Source organism: Osmerus eperlanus, chromosome 3 (assembly GCF_963692335.1).
Source record: "Osmerus eperlanus chromosome 3, fOsmEpe2.1, whole genome shotgun sequence".
NCBI classification, from domain to species: Eukaryota; Metazoa; Chordata; class Actinopteri; order Osmeriformes; family Osmeridae; genus Osmerus; species Osmerus eperlanus.
Genome location: NC_085020.1, coordinates 7,463,112 through 7,486,389, shown reverse-complemented (window position 1 = coordinate 7,486,389; position 23,278 = coordinate 7,463,112). Strand labels below are relative to the sequence as shown.

Here is a 23,278-nt window from a genome sequence, read left to right as displayed (position 1 = left end):
ACGTTTATTGTGTTTCAGAAGTCGAACCATCAGTGCGGCCATTATGATGATTGCCTGAGTGATGATTATGACTATTAGTGTGTGTGTGTGTGCAGCATTATTATTATTAGAAGCAGCCATTTCCTCCAAAGGTACGTAGAGAAGTAATGAGCCAGGGCTGATCTCTTTGTTCACGCTTGCCCTACCAGATATGAGGTGCGACGCTGAAAGGAACTGTTGGGTGGTGGAAAATTGCTGCCTATTTGGAGCCGCCATTTGCAAGCAAGCGCAGGAGTCACCGACGGGGTTTGTGCGTGAGGCTTTGTGTTCGTGACCACAACATTTTTCCCCAGTCATGGGGTGGTTCACAAGTGGGGTGCTCTGAATGTGCTTCCACTCATTCTTAATCTTTCTGCCAAAAGACAGACACTTCATTCCCCCAAAGAACGGTGGTTCTCTATATGTACACACTGGCAAGCAGAGTATGAAAAGCAGATATCAAATACAAGGTACATTAAGAAATGATCAACATACAAAATACTTTTAAAAACATTGCACCATCTACCTTATGTTGGGTCAAAAGGGAAGGCATAGGGAGAGAGTCTGACACCCAAGTGTTGGTGTTTTAATGAGTTTGAAAGACTACTGCTGCCCCCTTGTGGACATTGGAACACAGCTGATCAACTGAAAGACCCAAGTACGTGAGGAAAACCAGATCAAACCACCAGGGAGAAGTAAAACATTTGAGCAGTTTATTTGCATGTAAAAAACAGCAGTGTTTGACATGATAGAAAGAGAACACACTGATGCCAGATATCTTCCTATTAGCTGCCCGCGTCTCCATATCAACAGTCAGCTTATCGATGAAAGCCTGTCTGTCTCCACAGCAGCGAGGGACAGTGTCCGAACTCCCGAGTCTCCTCCTCTGATGTCAGCTTCTGACAACGTCTAAAGGTCAACGAAATTCAATGGCACTGTGTTTGCTAAGTTTTCTAAAAAGGCTCACTTTCTGCGTACAATCTCTTAACCTCCCCCCCGCCCCCACAACTAATGACAAACAGTGAGATCATAAAAAACATGAAAAGTCACAAGGGCAAACTAACCATGGCACCATGGTGACAGATCTGGGAGGGGGGGAGGCAGAACTGATAAAGACAGACGTTTGCATGAGTCTGGTAGTTCCTAAGGTCGTTGTACTGCAGGGAAAAACTAAAGGCCAAACTGCAGGGAGTAAGCAGGTAGGCGATCACAATAGGGTACATATGCAGTTACACTGTGGAACTGTTGTATTAAAACACTTTAGGGATACAAAAAGCCGACCTAAATAACTATTTACGCAAGTAGACCCCTTTTCATAGAAGGACGTCATTAGTATATATAGACTATAGAAGAAAGGCCACATTGGAAATCATTGGACATTCATTGGGTCGTACCATCTGATTAAAAGATGGGGGGGGGGGTAAAAGGTGAAAAGGTGGGCTGACAGCAGTGTTGTGCAAAATTGGCTTTCAGCACCGAAAACTATTGCTGGGTCCCAATTTTCTACCCTTTTTCGACTTTTAGAGTGTGAACACTTCATGAAAAGGGTTGAACATTGGGACGGATGATGTACAGGCTGAATGTTATTACACAAAACAGAATGTGTGACGCTCGTGAACAACAGTATGACATGGAAACCTAACATGGAGCCACAGAAAAAAGAAAGTCCAGAGGAATCCCCGACCCCTGGCTAATGTATGTGCATGATTGTAAAAGGACTGTGTTAGCTTTGTACATCTGAATACACGTTGGTGTTTATAGATAACTCTCTCTCTAATATATTAATGTACAAAATATAGAATCTGAAATATCTGATAGGGTTTGGTGTTTGGAGTCAAAATACAAAATGCTGAAAATACAAAAAAAAAGCTTTTCGTTGACATCCTCGGTTGAAAGTGTCTTCAGTTAAAGCATGTGTGTGTGTGTGTTTGCAGGTAGGTGTGTGCGTGTGTATCTGTTTGTGTGGCTGGGGAAGAGCCCTGTAAACTCGCACATCACCACACAAGACAGTGTCACTGATCAGCTGAGCCACAGGCAGGTTGAACGTGTCCAGCTACCGCCCCCTACTGGTGATAAATAGATCTGCTGCTCGGTCTCCTGTCCTGTGTGGAGCTCCTTCTCATCCAGCATCAGGCCAGCTACAGATGACCTCGGTAAAGGGATGGATAGTGCTGCTTTGCTGGCTGGAGCCTAATGTACTCGTGAAATTGCAATATCTGCACCACTCCACAGTGTACACTGACAATATGGACACAAACTGTTTTACACCTACACACGAATATATACACATAAAACAGAGTGTGTTTTACATGTATACATGGTTCAGTATCTTCATGCAGGTTTTGTTTGGAGCAAAGGTGGATCTCTGTGAAAGCTGGGTGGGGTAGGGCCATTCTGCCATGTGGTAAACATGACACAGGTTCTGGGGATGAGCATATTAGCACGTCATATAAGCTAATGCGTCACTGCAGGGTGACTGGACGTCTTTGGTCTCCGTAGTGAACCCAGACCCTCTAGGCCCCTCCAACTGTTCGACCCTCGGTGAGAGAATGGGTAAGGTCTACTGTTTCCTTCGCTGTGGCCAATCAATAGCTGACCTCTGCAGGTAGGAAAGGGGCTAAATGACAAGTGGGGGCATGTGCCATACGCACCAGGCTATTGCAGGTCCGTGAGCCTGCTCTTCAAAGGCTCGGTCCTTTAAGTCCTGCCCCCCTCTCCTCTGAGTCATGCCCAGTGTCAGTGACAGTCAGTGGGTGTTAACTGCTGGAAGGCCCTCCGTTTAGGAAATAGGTCATCATCTCTCCTTTCCCCTTCACCTTCACCACCCCTCGGCACTCCAGAGAGTAGTTGTAGGAGTTCAACACTTGATACAGATCTGTTGTCACCTGATGAGAGAAACCATGCTGTTGTGGTTAGCAAGCCATGAGAGAGCTGTGTGTTCTGTGCGCATGCTCTGTTTGTGTGCGCGTGTTAGTGTTACCTGGATCCTCTCAGGAACCCCAGTGCTGTCCATGCGACTGGCCACATTGACCGTGTTGCCCCAGATGTCGTACTGTGGTTTCCTGGCTCCTATGACCCCAGCCACCACAGGCCCCATGTTCAGACCTATATGAGGTACATACACGGTAAACACACAGTGAAAGTGGAACACGTTATCATGCGAAATGCTTTCCTTGCTTCCTGTCCTCAGTTCCCACTTCATTTATACAGTGTGAGATGCAGTCGTCTGGCTCTGAAGCATATTCCTTCAAAATGATCTTGATTTATAAGAAACACTTTGACGCCCCGTTCTCAACCTTATCAAGCTATCTGCTATCCTGCCTGGGGGAAAAATGTAACAGGTAGTTCTAGAAAATTCAAAATACGAGGCCGTCTGTCTCACCAATCTTCATCTTGAAGTTGTTGAAGGAGTGCTCATTGATGTACTTCATCTGGTCCATCAGTCTCATGGCGTAGTCAGCCAGCGCCAGAATGTGGGAGCGGCCTGCCTTGTCGTAGGTGGAGTCATTCAGGCCAGAAGCCGCCATGTAGGTGGAGCCAATGGTCTTGATCTTCTCCAGCTGCCGGAACTGGTCCTCGCTGATGATCTGGGTAGGAGGGACGAGCACATTTCCAGAGGGGGAGGGACAGAAAGAAAAAGAAAATGGTGGTTTTCTGGAATCAGTTTTCAGAAGCCTCGCAATGGTCCCTTTTCATCAACACACACACACACACACACACACAGAAACGCACACGGCCTCACCTCGTCGAAATCTGCGATGATCTCGTTGAGCAGCCGGAGACACTCCACGCCCTCGTTGTTGGCCTCCAGCTCCACGTAGAACTCTGAGAAGTTGCTGATGGAGGCGAACATGACGGCCACGCACTCGCACGACTGGTAGTACAGCTCGTCGTTGCGGCGCTCCCGCGCCAGGAAGTGGGCGGCCACGTCCTTGGGCAGGATGTTGTGGAGGAGCCGTCGGTTGTAGGCCTGCAGCTCCTCCATCTCCTCCTTCTCCTCTGTGGCCTGAGGGGAGGGGCAAGGAGGTGCCAATCAGAACTTTTTCCGACCAATCCCTAATGAGGGATTTCCTTGAAAGACACACACACACCTGTAGCTTCCAGAGGAAGTCGAGTCTGGCTGTTGACTCCACCTGCTGTGCGTGCAGGTAGAGCGCCAAGACAAAGACCGTGATGACCACAGGAGTCATAATCTTCAGAGGAACCTTGGGGTCCATCTCACAGCTGTCCAGCACAGACACAGACACGAACAGGCAAAACAAGCCAGGTCAGATGAATCACTTTCAAAGAACATGACTACCCCTGATATCTGATATCATTGATATGATATGAGAGTATCCAAGACTTGCTATCAAAATGAATGAACAGTTGTGTCACAGAACACATAACACCCAGGTTGTGTTGCCTGTATTGTAAATCTCACCTTGTTGAATTGAAGTAACCACTATGCGGAGGAAACAAAAAGTAGAAAAGCGTTAGATGGTTTGAAAGCAAAGCAAGAAAAACGACTCCATCCTAAACGAACGACAGCAGACATGTCAGACTCACATGGCGTTGGCCATGACCAGCAGGTCCACGTTGTCGAAGAGGCTGACCTCAGGAACCTCCATGATGAGGAGGTAGAAGAGCTCAATGAACAGCATGAGGAACAGCTTCCCTATGCTGCTGACCTGCAGGAAGACTGAACACGCCAGCAGACTGAGCAGCACGCACGAGGAGAAGTACTACGGGAGGGAGACAGACAGACAGGGGGGGAGACAGGGAGGGAGGGAGGGAGACAGAGAGGGAGGGAGGGAGACAGGGAGGGAGGGAGGGAGACAGGAGGGAGGGAGGGAGACAGGAGGGAGGGAGACAGGAGGGAGACAGGAGGGAGGGAGACAGGAGGGAGGGAGGGAAACAGGAGGGAGGGAGACAGGAGGGAGGGAGGGAGAAGGAAGAAGAGAGGAAGGGAGATAGAGGGAGGGAGAGAGGAATAAAAATAATTAAATTTCTACAGAGATGACAATAAGCAAAACTAATTGAAATACTCCTGGCTCAAAGTGCAAATGTACAGGACTTTGTCCATGAATGTGTGAAGAGTCACACACACACTTCCCGACTGTACCTCCGGGAAGTTGCAGTTGATTGCGCCGTCTCCGCAGAAGCCGGCGTATGAGTCCAGGGTGTAGTTGAGGCTGCGGGCGTGGCAGGCGTTGATGGTGCTGCGGCTCAGATTGAGTTCGGAGCTGATGCAGTCACGCAGATCACTGGTGCTGCAGGTAAACTAGGGGGAACAGGTCAGGGGGTCAGGGGTCAGGTCACTAAATGAAATAACAGCCCAGGGTGGGAAGCTCATGGACTTACCATGTTGATGAAAGCGGACAGAAAGACCAGGATGATGGTGAAGACCCCCACTAGAGTGCTGTTGAGTCTGGACTGGACAATCCTCTTCGAGAGCGTCTGGAGAGGCACTGGGAAAAACTACCAAGAGGTGAGGGGATGGGAAGGAGGGAAAGGGAAGGAGGCATAGGGGGAGAGAGGAATAAAGCATATTAGTAAGACTCAAGACAGTTAACAGACTCTTCTTAGGATGAGCGGAGCTGAGTGGAAGCACACCACCAGCTCTGACATTGACCATTGCGATTCCTCTGAAATGAGCAACGAAGGACGTCACAGCAGTGTCTGTCTCAGTGGAATATCATCAAGTATGCTCGCGCATGAGAATGTCGTTATAAGATTCAATTTAGGAGTCTATTCCACAGTATCACTTACTGTACAGGGTTGAGACTGCTCTCAGTGGTTTTATAACAAAAATACACTACAAACTACAAAAGATGAGCTGCCAGCTACGATGATTGTTCTCTTCAAGTGGGCATGAGGGCCTGTCTTATTTCCCCGACGGCCTGCGGTCAGCCAATAAAGAGAAAGCAGGAAATGTGATACCCAGAGGTCCCAGCTGGGTTCAATAGCGCCACCATGACGCTGCTTCCTTTGAACATTCTGAACTGTCACACCAAACACGGCGAGTGCAGCCCACATCTCTTTGCCTCAATTCAAAACCCAGTCCGTGTCTCCACGAGGATACAAACGCACACACGCTGGCACACACATAGCTACGCATGCACACATACACACATGCTTGCGCGCACACACACATAGGAGGACACCACCAGCATTCACACAGGTGTAGCTCTGTATGTATGTACTGTATATGCCTGCTCTGTATGTATGTATGTACTGTATATGCCTGCTCTGTATGTATGTATGTACTGTATATGCCGGCTCTGTATGTATGTACTGTATATGCCGGCTCTGTATGTATGTACTGTATATGCCAGCTCTGTATGTATGTACTGTATATGCCGGCTCTGTATGTATGTACTGTATATGCCTGCTCTGTATGTATGTACTGTATATGCCGGCTCTGCGTTCTGATTACTGTGGAACCTACACCATAACAGCACCTGGCATTCTCAGACAGCCAAGAGACACACTGCACCATCAGGCCAGGCCACAGAACTGTTCTAATAAGGTTATCTTACACCCGCTGCTGTCATTCATTTGATTAAAATTACTCCACTAGGAAAAGAACAACAAATAAAACTAGAGAGGGTACAATTTCTGGGGAAATTGTAGGGTGTGCTTGCTTGCGTCGGTTGCACAGGGGTCCTTTTTTTAATGACATTTTTACAACTGATATTTCTGTATTTTATATAAAAATGCATACTTATTATTTATAAAGATGACAGATTTAAAAGCATTTTTTTTGCTGCTCATTTACAACTCAAAATACGAGTTAAGTGTAGAATGAAATATGATGTCTTCTCATTTCCCCTGCAAGAGGCAGCCTCATAGCTGAATCAACGAATACATTTGGCAGAACGGTGTAAAAATTGACCTAATCTCTATGACTTAAACGTCCTTTTAAGTTTTCCCTTCTCGTGATATTTTCAGGCATTTAGCCTACTCATATTGCATTCATTCATTAATAAAGAACCCCCTTTGAAGATTATTCTACGACGTTACCGGCAGTAGAAGATGGAATCGCGATTCAAACATTACCATCTGCTAACTGAAAAAATGCCCCCAAAAACGTAAATAAGCTTGACATTTATTTAGTGGAAAATCGCTCATTCATAAAAAGCTCACTGGTAGCGATCATTGTCAGTAACAACGCAAAATGCGATATAGCCCTGTGTGGAGAAGCTGCCCCGGTAAATTGTACTACTACGGTACAGTACTAGACTACTGCTGTGTTCGTCTTGGTAGCGATTGCGTTGGTTGAATTCCATTCCGTTGTACGGTTTAGGCTGAAATTAATTATTTTCATGAACAGATTGACAAAGTTTAGGCTGTGGCAATGAAGTTCAGGTTAGTAGTCAGATAGTTTCACCTATTGAAAGACTTTTGATTTAAGTAAGGGGAGTGCGGAACATGTTCTGTCGCCGTTTGACTTCCTAAACAGCTGTGTAGATGTTTTTGTAGTGTGTCTCGCGTAAGCTACAGCGTTGCAGTGAGCAACACTGGTTTGAAACCACAGGTAATGATAATTTCACCAACAAATCGTTTACTTGTAATGTAATGTCATAATAAATCCTACAACAAAAATGTATTTGTGAGGAATGTTTATTTTAACGATTGAAAACAGATGCATCATAGACCACTGTAGTAGCTATGTGTTGCCCGGGCCACAGAGGCTAATGTCATGCTAATGCTTCAGTGAAATAGTAGACTACCGTTTCCGAAAGTAGATGTGGGCCTACTTCCTTAATAATATCAGCTAATATTGTACATTACATTTCACAATTGTGTTTCACATCACAAAGTAAAATGAGTAAATAGTTATCACCCTGGCCTCTTTGCTTGTGGCGTTTCTGCAGCTGCCTTGCAGTAAAGCTATAGTTAGCCTAGCTATCCCCCAAGTTAACAGATGCGAAACGAATGTTCTGCTACAGGTAGTCACGCGTGTTTTCGTGACGTTAGTGACGTAGTGACTGTGGCTAGCAAATTAGCCACCGTTAGCTTCACTTTTCGCCACAAAAACTTAATTTCCACTTAAACCATGCAACGGAACGTAAATAAAAATACAAGCAACTCAATCGCTACCAAGACGAAACTTTTGACACCTAGGTTGTCTATGTAGGCCAAATATTGACAAAGATTTAGGGGGGCAAAAATAAATAATAATAATAAATATATATATGAGAGAACAAAGGTTGTGCTCTCGCCGAAGGCTTGAGCACACCCAACTAGCTATTAGGGAGTACTCACCCCGAAACAGGAGTAGACTGCAGAGACAAACATGACAACCATCAGAATGATCAGGCATGAGATGTAGAACCCGATCATCAAACTAGAGCTGAGGAGGAACAGATTAGATAAATTAGATAAGACGATGAATAAGATAGATAACATGGAGAGAGAGATAGAGATGGAAAAGAGAGCGAGAGATGGATAGGTAGAGAGAGAAAGAGAGAGAGACGCCATATATCATATCACTGGATTAGAAATCACATCCTGATTTTAGAGGAGACAAAGAGGCGAAATGTTCGCGCAGATAACGACAACCCCTGGAAGCACTCCCTGGGAGAAGATCATAGTCATTCTCCAACAGAAACAGACATGTGAGAGGTAGTGACAAGGACAATAAGAATGGGTAGGGAGGAAAAATGATCGAAAGAAGTAAAAACAAAAACATATATATATATATATATATATATAGTAAGAAATTAGGAAACAAAGAAAAAGGAAGGTGAATGCAGATGAACGAACCTGGGAAGGTTGTGGGTGGAGGGGAGGACTGTAGACGGATAGAGGGCAAGGGGATCGATGAAACGCAGGGAATTGATCTCAACACGGGGAAAGGGGAGAGATAAAAGGTTCCGGAAGAAAATGGTATAACAAAGGAACGATAACGGGATCAATGCAACGACAGAGGGAGCGACGGAGGAAGCGAGCGTGAGGAACGGAGAAGCGAGGGAGAGGAAGAGATGGCGGGCGAGAGACTGAAGGAGCAAAGAGAGGCAGGGGGAGAGAGAGGGAGAGACGCAGGAAGGAGAAAGAGACAAGAGAATGAGAACAAAATAGTTGAAGGGATATCGTGAGGCTGAGATGTGGGACAGCCTTGATGGGATATCTTCGGTGTTTGAACCCCTGCTTCTTGCTTGTCTCTGAGGTAGGCAGCTTAGGGTTCACAAGGTGAGCTGGAGGACTTACTGTGGTACGATGACGATCTGGATGAAGCAAATGAAGAGGAAGACGAGAGAGGCACAGGCAACATACGCCCCAAACCTGGAATCCACCTGTTTGGAGTACTGGACAGGAAAAGATTGTTAGTAAAGAAATGAAAAGTCAAGCTCTCAACCCAAACACACAAACGATAAATTAAAGATGGCACGTGTATTTACAGCTGTCTACTAACAGCCTGTGAAATCAAGTTAAGTCAGTCTAACTATATTATTGTCAAAATAGCTCCTAGAAATGATCTACAAACGGAATACGGATACATACCACATGCAAACGGAATGTATCTAATGTAAGTAAGGCCACAATAAAAGCAGGGACAAACTGTCATCCAGACATTCAGGCTTTCTGCCTGCCTAATGTGCACACTGAGGGGGTGAATAATTGTCTGCCGTGGTGCCCAGGTAATCGAGGGAAACAAAGGCAGCCATTATCTCACCCACAAAGGTGCGGGGGCCGCCTGAGAGCCAGCTTGAGAGCCAGCCTGAGAGGCCTTCTGCTCGGCTGTAAGTAGCACTAAGCAGCCCATTTACAATCCCATAGCAGGAAAGGAGGAGAAAGATAAAGTGGGGAGAGGGCAGCGAGAGAGATGAGGTGGGCCAGGTGAAAACAGGTCTCTGCTTCGCCTCCCTCACCCCTTTGTCAACTCCTCTGTCCTCCTTTCATCTCCCCCCTTTCAGCCTCTCGCTCCTTCCTCCTCTCCCCCTCTGTCTCCCTCTCCCCCCTGCTTCTATCTCTGTCTCTCCCGCCTCTCTCTCTCTTGCTCTCCCTTCACACCCTGCTTTGACAGACCTCCCATTGGCACAGTGTTAGACTTGCGAGTTCAACTTGGTCTGAAAGCTGTTTGTGTGTGAGTGTGTGGGGGGGGAGGGAGGGAGATTACTTGTCACGAGTAATTATTTAAGCCCCTTTTAGCAGGACGGGAGGGCGAAAACATCGAATCCCAGGCTACCTTCTTTTCCAGATCAGGTTCTCGGAAGGTGAGCAGTAACTTGGTGACGTGTTCGGAGCGCAGGCGGTCGATGCTCCTAGCGTCAATGGCTCGGCCCAGGAACTCATCCACCTCGTCCTCTGGGTTCAGGTTCTCCTGTGTGTTTCTGAAAATGAAATGTCTAGATAACACAAGACGAGACCCTTTGTTGTTGTTCTCTGAGGGCTGGCTTTCAGCTCATGCCACAACTCTGTGTCATTACGACTACCTCCCAGCACCGCCACCAGCAAACCCCAAACCAGCGTGGAAAGCAAGCAGTAAGATTGACAGAAAGGAGTAGCCAATCATTGGATAAATTGGATTTGAAGGACCTGTCTTTGAATCAGGGTACAATTGTGACAATTTGACAGGAGTGTGATTTGGCCTAATGTCAGTGGATTAGGAGATATGTGTTAATCAGCTGACTATTGTGATCTGAGGGGTCACACTAATAACAGAGCAGAGGATGTTACTCACTTGTCCTTGGGATCTTCAAAGCCCTGAAACAGAGGAGAGAAACAAAAGGCAACTCAAATCAGAAGTGGGGCCATTCAGGTAAACCTCATCCAGCCAAACGCAATAGAGAAAGACAGCAACAGGGCATGAGGTACTGGAATGTGCTGAATGTGAAACGTTGCTAGCGTTTGGAACAGCGAGAAACCGTCTCCACAGCTGGGAACTAAAAATGGAACATACGTCAAGCAGACACGAGATTGGCATCTTCTCTCCTCCATCTCTCAACCACCAAAAACGGCCCTCCTCTCTTTCTTTCACTTCCTATAGCTCTCTTTCTTTCTGAGTCATCAGACTGACCTGGATGTCTGTCAGGGGGCGATGGTGTTTTAGCACACTGGCTGTGCATTACTCACATCCCATTCTGTTTACGGCACATCAGATGAAATGAACAGTGGACCCATTTTGGCCAATAGCTCCCTCTGTTGGACATGTGTAGCAACAGAGGAAGAGAGAGCCAAGCCAGGTCTGATAACACTGGACAGACAAAGACACCGTTTGTAGACTGATGGACAAAAACAGGAAGTAGAAGGGAGACACTCTATCATTGTAATCAATATCAACTGAAGATCAGTTGTTGGTTTTTTTTTGCACAAACAAAGCACTGGCAAATGAGAGCTTGGACACAGCAGGATGTACAGTGAGTCTGTGGTCTGGACACACTGGGCTACAATAGGAAGCCTTGTAAACCAAGCTAAGGTACCCGAGTGTGTAAAACCGTGTTAGGGTTAGAACACAGGAAGAATACACTCAGTGTTTTTTGGGGGGGGGGGTTTATGTGAAATATGAAAGCTGTGATTAATAGCATGGGAGGCCTGGCGGCCAGAAAGCCGCTGGACAGCTCATAAGTCATCTCTCCTCTGTTGCCCTTCAGTCTGCCTGCATGTGGAGGACAGAGGCAAGAGGGAATTTCTATCACTCCCTTCCTTTTACACACGGTCTCTCTCATGCCCTCGCTCGCTCTATCTTTGCTCTTTCCGTATCTGTGCCGCTGTGTGATTTATGAGAAGTGCAGGGGGGATGGAGAGAGAGAGAGAGAGAGAGAGAGAGAGAGAGGGAGAGAGGGAGAGAGATAAAGAGGGAGGGAGGAAGCGGGAGAAATTGGAGAAAGATACAGAGGGTATGAGACGAAGAAAGCTCGTAAACATCACTGAGTTCATGTCGACGGAGGCAGTGACTGGTTAGGGAGGATGAGAGCAAGAGAGGAGGGCTCGAGAGGCGTCCAGCTATGTGTGGTGTCACCGGGATTCCCTTTGCAACAGAGAGGCTGGATCTCCTGAAAGAGACGTGATACACAGATGGCCGCCTATTCATCATTGAACACCGACAGACCGATAGACACAGCGAGAGAGAGAGAGAGAAAAAGGAATTTGGGGTCAAGAGAGGGAATTAATAATCCCAGAGAGAAAGAGGGAAAGAGGGAGGGAGAGAATACCATTCTCAGAAAAGTAAACAACAGAATCCTTGGTGTGTGTGTGCGTGCGTGTGCATGAGTCACTGATGGTAGGATTGATTTAGCACAGTTGGAGGCCTCAGGGAGGAGAAAGCAAACCCTTGATACGGTCACAGCAGCCCTGTCAACGATACACCGTTATTGTTCCCATTTCCATACGTCTAGAAACTCCTCCTGGGTTTTGGAGGACATGTATTTATCCCAAATGAGGCCGCAGTGACAGAATGTTTTGGCATTTGTTTGTTCATCCTCGCTGCCCATGGATGACAGAGTCTGGTACTGTGGCCCTTAGAGTCCACTCTTTACTGGGCGGGGAGAAGGGATGCATGCACACCCCAGGATCCCGGTTCCCAAGCCCCCACTTGGAGCTACTGAGAAAACAAAGAGCTCTCTTTCCAAAGAGCTCTTACCAATGATCCCCGGGTGTTTATTATAATATTGTGTTCATTTAGCAGATGCTTTGTTGTTTACTACCCCTGCAAAATACAGTCTCCCAGGTAGACGTTGCAAATATCACATTGCTAGAATCACGTTAGCTCGCTAAAAGCACTGACCCTGAAGCTGTTTGTTATTCTCCAAATGGGAAAAGCATCACACATCCACACATGACCGACCAACCTTGAGATGCTATTGTACCAGGTTGACACATGCACAGACACACACAGACACACACACAGACACGCTGACAGACATACATACACAGACACGAATGAACACACGCATATGTTGATTCGGAGTGATGGGGGACCAATCCCAGTTGCTCACCATCCTCCTCATGTCCTTGGAGACCTGGTTGCCGCCCAGGTGGTTGTAGAAGGGCCGTTCGGTCCAGTGGCCTGTGTTGTGGGTGACCGAGTTAGTCCGCTGACGGTTCATCTTTGCTATCATGGCCTTCTCTTCTTTCTGTCAGCAGGAGATAACACAGTTATTTCTGTGTCATAATTGACAAAGCAAACTGGAAACACTTCCTCACATGCGCACGAGTATATGAGGTGCAGTTGTTTTGACAGAGCTGGTCTGGAGCTTTTCAAAAGCTGCAGTACCCATCTCGCTTATCAATCGAGGTAAATCAGCCACACCTTAGGTAGCATTCCAGGTGTGAACATGCTCGAGATACCGTATACGGTGTCCTTTTGAACAGGCTCATGGTGGGAGTTGTACAGTAACTGATCTGGGATGGAATCAGCGGATCTAAAGGCTCGAAGGGTATCGTGTATCACAAATATATGAGGAGTGTAACAGCAACCTTGTCCCATATTCGGCGCTCACTAACAGAGAGCTCCTGTGTAACATGAGATACTTAGGACCGAGTTCCCATGACGCCTTTGACATGACCAGAGGACACTGATGGAGGCGTCAGACATGTAAACAAGCACTTTCCCCCAACTGCTGGGTGAGGTGAGCTCACGCTCCACATACTTAAGGAACTCGTCATCTTTCTGTTTACAAATGCGACCATTATAAATGCTTTCGCCATTTTTATCTTGAAATATGGGAGCATTAGAGATAGCAGTGTAGGCTTTCAAATGTAATGGTGTGCAAGAGCACAAATCAGGATTTGGGGGGCTTAAAAAAGCAGCTGGTTTTCGTTCGAAAAACCCAATCCTGGCCCCCGCCACAGAGGGGATGAGAGCTCCAGGACGTACGCGCTTCTGACTGCAGCCCACGATGAGGTAGGTTTCTATGTTGTGCTTCTTCAGGTAGGCGTTCCTCTCCCCCCCAGCGCCTGGTTCCACGTCATAGTCTCCATTCAGGTAGTTCAGCGTGGCCTTGGTGATGTGAATACGCCTGGCAACACACAAACACACACACACACACAGGATGAGTACGGTAGACGCACGGTTCCGTAGATTCACGGGTTGACTAACCGTGGGTAATGTGTCCTGATTGGATGCGCTTACCCTGCCTTGCCCCCTGCCTCCATGTGATTGGCAAGCGTGACATCATTGGACCAGACGTCAAACTGCCACTTCCTGAGTCCCAGCACACCACAGTGGACCCTGCCGCTGTGGATGCCCACCCGCATGTTCACGTTGACCCCAGTGACCTCTCGCACCAGCCTGCAACACAGGCGCGCAGGCACACACATTGAAGAAATGGCAAGAATGTACTTTTGACTTCATCATTTCAAATGGATTTACGTCACACTTTTCTTCCAACAATATTCTATAGAGTAAGGCAGGCTGGGACACACTATGTCACCATTCTCTCTGACTGAGCCCCGTACACTCAGACTTGAAGAGAGATCTGTGTGTGAGAGGGTGTGTGTGTCTGTGTGTGAGATGTGTTTTTTTTTTTAAAGAGTCACATACTTAGGCCATGCTGTAAGCACATTAATCTGACGAGTGTATCTGAGAGCCGTTGTAAGTGAAAAGCACCTCGGGGTCAGCTCTGTATGGACTGGGCGAGTGCTGTGATGAGAAGTATGGCTCTTCTGTCTAGGATATTATCTAGCCACACGCTCAGTAAGGCAGTGCTGCAGGCCCTTCAAACTCATATCCAAGCACATACAGGCACAAAGACACACGCGCACACACACGCGTACACTCTCCCTGCTGACAGGACCAACGTGGCCAGACATTTACATTTACATTTAGTCATTTAGCAGACGCTCTTATCCAGAGCGACTTACAGTAAGTACAGGGACATTCTCCCCCGAGGCAAGTAGGGTGAAGTGCCTTGCCCAAGGACACAATTTTGCACGGCCGGGAATCGAACAGGCAACCTTCAGATTACTAGCCCGATTCCCTAACCGCTCAGCCACCTGACTCCCTGACTCCCCAGACACACCTTATCAGGCCGACCAGGAAAAACACATTATTCACACTTCATTAATATCTCAAGATTGCACTGAACAAGTCCCATCTCTCAGCAAACAGCAATCAAAAGGCATATTTACAAACAAATACAGCACGAAAAGAACCCGGGAGAGGACACTAATCATGGTGACTGCCCTTGGTACATCCAGGACAGGGCTCATCACCAACCATGTAACGACACAAATTAGGCTAAGTGCCTCTTTAGGGGTTGGATACAGCGTGAACCTCATGTGAAATGAATCGCTGTTAGGGCTGTAGCGTTTCAACACAAACACACACACAGACACCCAGGCACCATCATGTCTGTTCCTGAGAACAGCAGGGGACACAAGAGACTGCTGGCAGATCCGCTCCAATACAGACTGTACCAATCTAACATGATTAAATGACTGACAGCTCTCCACACGTTAACAATTAACCTTGATAGACAAGTGTATTAGCTAGATTACAACCACGCAAGAAAAGTTATTCATTTGTGCCTGAACCACAGAGGTTCGGATCAACCAGTGTCCTATAAAGAACTGCTGGCAGCTAAATTGTATGAGAGTGGTTGAAGTTAACCCATGATCGACTCTGATGGACAGATGGGTCATCCAATCACCTGCCAAAATGTTATTGAAAGTGCCTGAACTTTTCCAAACAGTTTCCATGGACAACTTCCCAGATGGATATGTGTAACAAACCATCTGGTGTTTAGGTTGGTTAACAATACATCCATCTTTGTCTATGTCCTCTGTCCCTGGACCTTCTCCTGCCTCAGTGAATACTTGTGTCCACCGTGTCAGCGCAGACAAGCTAGACAAGCTAGACTTTTTGGAAAGACTTTGTGAACGGTTTACGTGTGAGTCAAGCTACTTTGCCGCAAACAAATATTTTGAATGTGCAGAATCTTATAAGCACCATAGCAAACTCTTGGATCAGCAGCAGTCAGAGCATGTATCAGCAAGAACCGGCGACGAAATGCGTAGTCTCATTTCCTCGTTGAGAGGCAGTCCTGTCAACCCTTCGCTCAATGTTGACAGTAATGTCGAGTGGCTCGCCAAGCATTTCAAGCGATGCAGTGGACGGTATATAAATGAATCCGGCCTTTTGGTCTGGATTAGTAGCAAGCCAGACCAAAAGGCCGGATTCATTTATTTATATACCGTCCACTGTCCTTTCGAGTCGCCCTCCTTCTGGGGGGAGGGATAGGCATGAAACCCATTGGTGTACATCACATCACGTAGATAACCTGCTGTTTAAAAACATTTGCCGTTACTAACAAGGTTAGAGGCGAGCGATTGTCTTTTTTGCTTTGCGGCAGGCAGGTTCAAAAACACGATTAGTATTGAGACAGGGCTGGTTATGGTGTGGGGAAGAGAGGGCCAGATCTTCCGAGCTCTTTGTTTGGACACGTCCTTTATCATTTCCTTGTATATCGCTCCTCCTGTCGGCCCCCTCTTTGTCGTAGGGTGTTTTTGTTTGTGTGTGTGTCTGTGCGAGTGCGTGGAGCGGGTCCGTGTGTGTGCGAGCCTGTGTGATACTCACGAGATGGCCTCGATCATGTCCACGCCCATCTCCACACAGCAGTGGCCGTGGTCAGCCCTGGCCTCCGGCAGGCCAGACACACAGTAGTAGCAGTCTCCTAGGATCTTGATACGCAGACAGTGGTTCTCCTGAGGTGGGTGACACACACACAAACACATTTTCAACCCCATTTTCCGAACAGCACCTCGTAGGGTTTGGTCCCTGTTGCCGTGTCTCCCTGAGGGTGTCATGAAACTACAAGGTCCTTATTGTGAAACTCGAAAACCTTGACAGAGAAATAGGTTTATTCTAGCTTTAAACTGCGAGTGGCTTCCCAACTACAAGGGATTGGGGTGAGGACGACAATGTGTGTTGTCTGTGTGAGTTGGTGTGAGTGTGAGAGGTGAAGGCGGGGGTGGGGGGGGGGGGGGTTGTTTGTGAGTATGTCTCCCCGAGGCTGGGCACAGGACTGTACCAGGCTGGTGTCTTATGATACCCACCTGAATATCTCCCTAGCACATGGTTCTGGTTGAATACAATCCTCCCCATTGTTGAGCAATAGAAAATGTGTGTGTTTGTGCACTTGGCTTCATGCACTATGTCGCATGCGGGTGTGTATAAAACTGAGCTGGCGCATTTGCAACATTCATTTGTCCTTGTGATTGATGGAACATATGAATGGGATTATATCTACGTGTGTGTTACACGCTGTACTGAAACCTTGAAGTGGGATGGGGATAGTGTATATGCATGTGGGAGTGGGTGTAATGTATTAAGCCATTTTCTTTTATGGTGGGTAGGGGGAAAATATGTGGACATACGTTTGTCTTTTGGAGCACTGTACTTGTGAGGAACAATAGTACAATGATATTCCACATCGTATTAACTGATTCACTGACACGGTTCTCAACCTCACCCATGACCCATGACCCACAACCCCAAACCCCCAAACCTAGCCTGGTGTGTGTGAGGTGCAAGTGCGAGGGGGAGCGTTCTCTCACCGCGGCCAGCTTGTCGAAGCGAGCGAACAGCTCGTTGAGCGTCATCACCAGCTCCTGGGCGGTGCACTGAGAGGCCAGGCTGGTGAAGCCCTCGATGTCAGCAAACAGGATGCTGGTCGCGCGTCACAAAGAGAGAGAGAATGGGACGGGTCAGTAAAGCGATGCATTGGGTGCCTTAGCTGACAGGATTTTTACCAGGCAGTCAAGCTGTTGACTGCATTGACCATTGTCTCCTTCGGTAAAGCAGCTGTCACAATGCCAGAAACTCGGATCAGATAGTGCTGTTGTTTTCTCTTGTTACACATGACAGCCAACCTTGGGAACCATGGCAACCGCTGAAGCCATTGACAGAGGTGCCAGGGCAGATTGCTCCTGGTCCATTTAGAACAGCATGAGAATAAAGTAGACCGCCCACAGGAACAATCATCTCCACAGTCAGAGTATGGCACTCATGTGACACTGATGTCTGAACTCCAACTCCACAGCAGGCCAGACCAGCTGTAGATCAGACAGGGCAAGCCTATTTATATGAAAGGACTAAAGGGTGAGAGAGTGAGAGAGAGGGCGACAGAATGTGTGTGTCGATGACCGTGCGCTTCGGTTTGTGCAAGTGTGTGTGTGTGTCTGCGTGTGTGTGTGTGTGTGTGTGTGTGGAAACGTGTGTGCCTGACCACTCCCGACAAACTCCCGAGTCAAGTCACCTTCCCTGGGAACAAGGTAACTGATATGTTAATCTTTCGTAACATGCCCTCTGGGGGTGCACACATTCATCTCACCACAACAGTGTGGATGATCTCATCCAGTGAAAGGGTTTCACTCCTCGGCATCACCCAGGCCACAATAGGGCAGAGCGATGGGCAGGTCTCCTGTATTAGCAGAGTGGTGGGAGAGTCAGACCGCTCTGACATGCGGGCCCAAGAGCTTCGCTGCTCTTGAAATTGGTTCTCTGGAGTGGCGTGAGCCTCGCTCGACATACGGCGGATGTCAAATTGTACCCTCGTCTTCCGTCTGAAACATGTCGCGCCACTCCTTGGTCGCCAGCAGGCTGTACTTCTGAGATTGAAATTGCGTCGATCGGGTAAGAAGACACAGGGTGAAAATAGGAACGAGAGAGTGCGAGTCACAGAGAAGAACAGGGAGAGACATGGAGTAGAGAAGGTTGCGAGAAGGACACCAGAAAGGATGGAGGACCAAAAAGCTGATGCGGGACAGAGGGAAATGGTGATAGAGGGTAGGAAAGAGTGAGAGGGGGGGACGGGGGACGGAGAGAGAGAGAGAGAGAGAGAGAGAGAGAGAGAGAGAGAGAGAGAGAGAGAGAGAGAGAAAGCAGCTCCGAAAGCAAAACAGGCTCACATGAGTCTCACAGGGTGTAAAGAGAGGCCCGAGGGCCGACTGGGAGAAGACGCATGGCCAGGAGAGGTGTCTGCTGTGGTCTGGAAATAGAGCTTCGCACACAAAGGGGAGAGACACGGCCTGGCCCTGCTCGTTCAACAGCCTGATAAAGAGCCATTGTGGAGCAGCACCTACAGGGCAGCACCAATCACAGGGCAGCACCTACAAGGCAGCACCAATCACAGGGCAGCACCTACAGGGCAGCACCAATCACAGGGCCAGGGGGTACCAATGGTCACTATGTGGCATAGATTAAGACTGCCTCTGCATTTTAGACTGTCCAGTCATCTGAGGGCGGGAGCTTTTGATTTGAATCTAAAATCCTAACAAGCCTAATGACATACACCTTAAGAGACATTCTTTGATTTAAGCGAACAAGCGAGCGTCTCTGAAGAACTAATTGAAGCCTTTTTGACGTGTGTTGTATGTTCCCTTCGCAGGATTCTGAGGGGATTCTACTTCCATTAGGCTCTTCATAGCAGGCGCACTAAATAAAGCACCTCTTAAATCCTTCCGTGTTAGACCTCAGCGCCTGGACTCCATGGTCGCCCGTGGAAGCAGCCTCAGCATCCGTGCCCGCACGCCCCCTCAGACCTGTTGTCATGACCACAGATTGACGGTGATTAGGATGATTACGGTGGTGGCTTTGAGAGGAGGAGAAGGGGGGTGGTGGTGGTGGTGGTGTGGGGGGGGGGGGGGGGGGGGTAGTGTTGAGCAGGCTTCTGTCCCGGTGCTCCAGGTGCATATGAGGGAAACAATCTGCATGACCTTTCCAGCTCAATAGTCATGTTCTCCCCATAAGATATCCTTAGCGTTTAAGTCTTCTTTGAAAAGGATATACCGTTTCACCTGGTCCTACTGCTATATCCAGCAAAGGAACCAGATCAGCATGGAGTCTTAGTGGGCCGACTAGCTGACTGATTGAGAGGTCATATCAGGGGACTAAGGTAAAGTCCAGTCCAGCCTGCTCACTCTGATCCCGGATTGGCTGACAGGCACAGGGGTACGCCAGACCGCTTCGCTGCAACTCAGATTATCAGATGGTTTATGACAGCGGCACCGTGGAAGCTATTTATGGTGCCAAATATAATCCCTGTGCCTCCCACAACCATGGGATTAACAGCTGCACAAATATCAGGGAGCAGAGTGTTATTCTGGAGAGGGGGTTCGAGACGGAGGGAGGAAGGGGGGCAGACACCAGGCAAATGTCAAGAGCTTTGTCAGGTTTCTAAAACCTGTAAAATGGTTACTTAGGTGATGACTCACCAGAATGTAGAAGCACGACTTGAGATGGTGATTTGTTTTTCTGTCTGGCAAGGATCTTAGAGGCCTGCGGCTCACTGTCCCTGGCTGGTGGAGAGACAATGCTCACACGTGTATCCGTATCTTAAGCACGGGTTTGAATCCCCCATCCATCATAAAGAAATCTCCATCCAACCTTTCTTATTTTTGCTCACTTACTCAACTAATAACCATTGGCTCTCTTCAAACGCATGTTACAAATTCTCGGGAATTAGGAACTGTGCTGGGATTAGTAATTGTGCTGGTTTGTGCTGGTTAGACTTGCTTAGATAAAACAAAATATTCGCAATTCTTCTCAACGTTATGCTATTAACGTTGTTGACATTACAAATAAGACCTGAGATCACAAAACAGCTTAGAGCCATTGCTTCATCCGAAGCTCTTTGAAACAGAAGGAGACTGAGAACACAAACTCGTCCGAGGGTTCCCGGACGTTCAGGAACTAAGATTGCATTAGGTCCCCTCTTTCAAGTGTTATTGTCCCTGGAGGAAAGGACCTTCACTCTGTCAACAATAAGACACAGGAATAATAAACCTTTGGACAAGAGACCCTGAGGCTGGAGCAGGGAGTTTCAGGATGAAATGTCCGACTTCAGGAAGCGTTTGCTCGGCAAGTTGTTTAAGTTGTTAGTGAGCCTCATATTTCACAAGCTGAGCCCCAACACAGCTACATGCAAGTACACACACATAAAGTATATACACACACACGCAAGCAAACAAACACACAAACAAAAACATACACATTAATACACACAAACACTCCAATATCCCCAGGGGAAAGAGAGTGAGGAGAAGCACACTTCCTGCTTATATAGCACAACCCCCAGAATCCATTCCGGGTCAGCGCTCAGCCAAATCAAAGGCCTGCTGAGCTGGCATGGTCTGACCCCATGAACCCCTGTCCCTCAGAGCTGGCACTGCCACAAAACGCCAGGCCTTTCATCTCTCCGCCGCTTGACCTCCCAGCACTGTTGTTGGCCAGTTCAACCCTGCATGCATATCCCCTTTCCTTCTCTCTCTCTCCCTCTCTCGCTCTCTCGCTCTCTCTCTCCCTCTCTCCCTCTCTCGCTCTCTCCCTCTCTCCCTCTCTCCCTCCCTCTCTTTCTCTCTCTCTCCCTCTCTCTCTCTCTCTCTCCTTTGCGGTGTCCTCTCCTTCTCCCCCCGTCTCCCCTCCCTCCATGTCCCCTGGCATGTCGTACGAGGACTCAGTCCCCTCGTCTGCCAGTGCATCCGGCCGTCCAGCCGCCTGCCTTGTTTGTCCCTGTTGTGCTCAGCCTGTCAGCGCTAAACCCATGAGTACATGTCTGGCTGGTTGTCAGATTACATCACCTTACATTTCCTTCCTCTCCGTCGCTTGTCACGCACCTCCATAGGAAACTGGTGATAAAACACCTTGAAAAGATTCATACAGTACATGACTCATGCAGGACTATTCATTCAAAGGTCAATATGAAGTACATTAAACTATTGACCATGAAACATTTGGCTTGCTTTCCTGGCTTGCTGATCCTGAAACAGCTCCCATCCGTCTCTGGAGAAAAACCTCTCTCACCACCGGGACGGAGGAAGAGAGGACTGGAGTGTCTGCTGTCCTGTGTGCTGCAGTACTGAGCTGCTGACCACGAACAGGGGGACATGACAGCACTGCCTCCATCAGCCCCAGCAGGGAACTCTTATGTAAGCTTCTGAGAGGCCAGGACTGGAAACTGCGCTGCAGACAGCAATCTGACACAACTGCAGAACTGCTCATCTGCTGTGTGTGTGTGTGTGTGTGTGTGTGTGTGTGTGTGTGTGTGTGTGTGTGTGTGTGTGTGTGAGAGAGAGAGAGAGAGAGAGAGAGAGAGAGAGAGAGAGAGAGAGAGAGAGAGAGAGAGAGAGAGAGAGAGAGAGAGAGAGAGAGAGAGGAAGAGAGAGAGAGAGAGAGAGAGAGAGAGAGAGAGAGAGAGAGAGAGAGAGAGAGATGAGAGAGAGAGAGAGAGAGAGAGAGAGAGAGAGAGAGAGAGAGAGAGAGAGAGAGAGAGTGTTTAAATGTGACTTTAGCGATGGAGCACCGGGGGGTCAACAGTGGTTCAATCAAACCAAGGAGCTCTGTCTTCCTTTGTAGCAGATAAATACTGCTATTAGAGACCTCATCCAAACGGACCCAAATAACACCCTACTGCTAGCTTGCATAACTGTGTCTGCTGTGGAATGGGACATTTTGGCCTAATTGCTGGAAGCCACAGGGAGGACACAAACAGGAAGGCAGGTCCTGACAGAGAGAGGAGAGACGGCCCCGGGAGTACAAGGGTACCGGGGGCTGGGGCCACTAGACTGTTGGTGGCAGGCGGAGAGGGATTGGAAGCTGGGGCCTGGGAGCTGGAGGCTCGGGACTGTAACCTGGAGAGCTGGTGACTGAGACTTCAGGATTGAGACTAGCTTTCTAGCTTTTCTCCATCTCTCCGTCTTCCTTCCGACTCCCCCGGCGAGAGCGGTCCCCACTCTGTTCCTGTTGTCCGTCTGCGGCTCAGATGGGCCCAATTAACAGTGGTGGCGTGCCCTCTCCCGCGGGCCTCCCGTTAGCAGGGCATTAGCCACACAGTCAGCCAAGCTTACTGGGCAGCGACACTAATGAAACCAGCTGAGAGGTCTGGACAAGATGGGGGGGGGGCTGCTGCTCCACCAGCCAGCCAATCAGACCCAGCGTCAGCCGGAATGAGAAACAGATCAACACACGGGCGGGATCAATCACTCCAACCTATAGCTGTGCTTTTCAGCACGATCAGGGAAGCACGCATTCCTTTTCGAAACAATAGCAACCAACGCCTGACAGACACCGCTGGCCTCGAGCGCGTGCGACAGAAACGGGTCCCACGTGATCGTTGATCGTATTTCTGTCACAGCTACATCACAGATGAAGGAACGTCCTCGAGGACAGAGCTGTGTGACCAGCGGCTCTTCTCCCAGAGACAGTACCCCCCCCTCCCCCCCGCTCCGACACGTCTGTGCTGCCACGTTGTCCAGCTAACCCAATCAGCCACAGGGGCTCCTTATGGCCCCGACACCGCCAACCCGAGCGGTGGTGGAACAGTGGTCACGCTGT

At 48.4% G+C, this 23,278-nt stretch overlaps 1 protein-coding gene across 1 annotated transcript in view; it reads right to left on the bottom strand.

Moving 5' to 3' along the window:
* Positions 1-461: 461 nt before the first annotated feature.
* The window catches only part of adcy5 (adenylate cyclase 5), a 48,460-nt gene continuing 25,643 nt past the window's right edge, over positions 462-23,278 (bottom strand). Inside the window, 18 exon segments of the mRNA XM_062456944.1 lie at positions 462-2,903; positions 2,999-3,123; positions 3,401-3,605; positions 3,761-4,024; positions 4,110-4,242; positions 4,442-4,462; positions 4,567-4,742; positions 5,123-5,281; positions 5,362-5,478; positions 8,269-8,356; positions 9,214-9,311; positions 10,193-10,337; positions 10,688-10,710; positions 12,942-13,079; positions 13,823-13,964; positions 14,078-14,236; positions 16,523-16,650; positions 17,503-17,614. Coding sequence (XP_062312928.1) covers positions 2,775-2,903; positions 2,999-3,123; positions 3,401-3,605; positions 3,761-4,024; positions 4,110-4,242; positions 4,442-4,462; positions 4,567-4,742; positions 5,123-5,281; positions 5,362-5,478; positions 8,269-8,356; positions 9,214-9,311; positions 10,193-10,337; positions 10,688-10,710; positions 12,942-13,079; positions 13,823-13,964; positions 14,078-14,236; positions 16,523-16,650; positions 17,503-17,614 — 2,362 coding nt within the window. The 3' untranslated portion in view covers positions 462-2,774.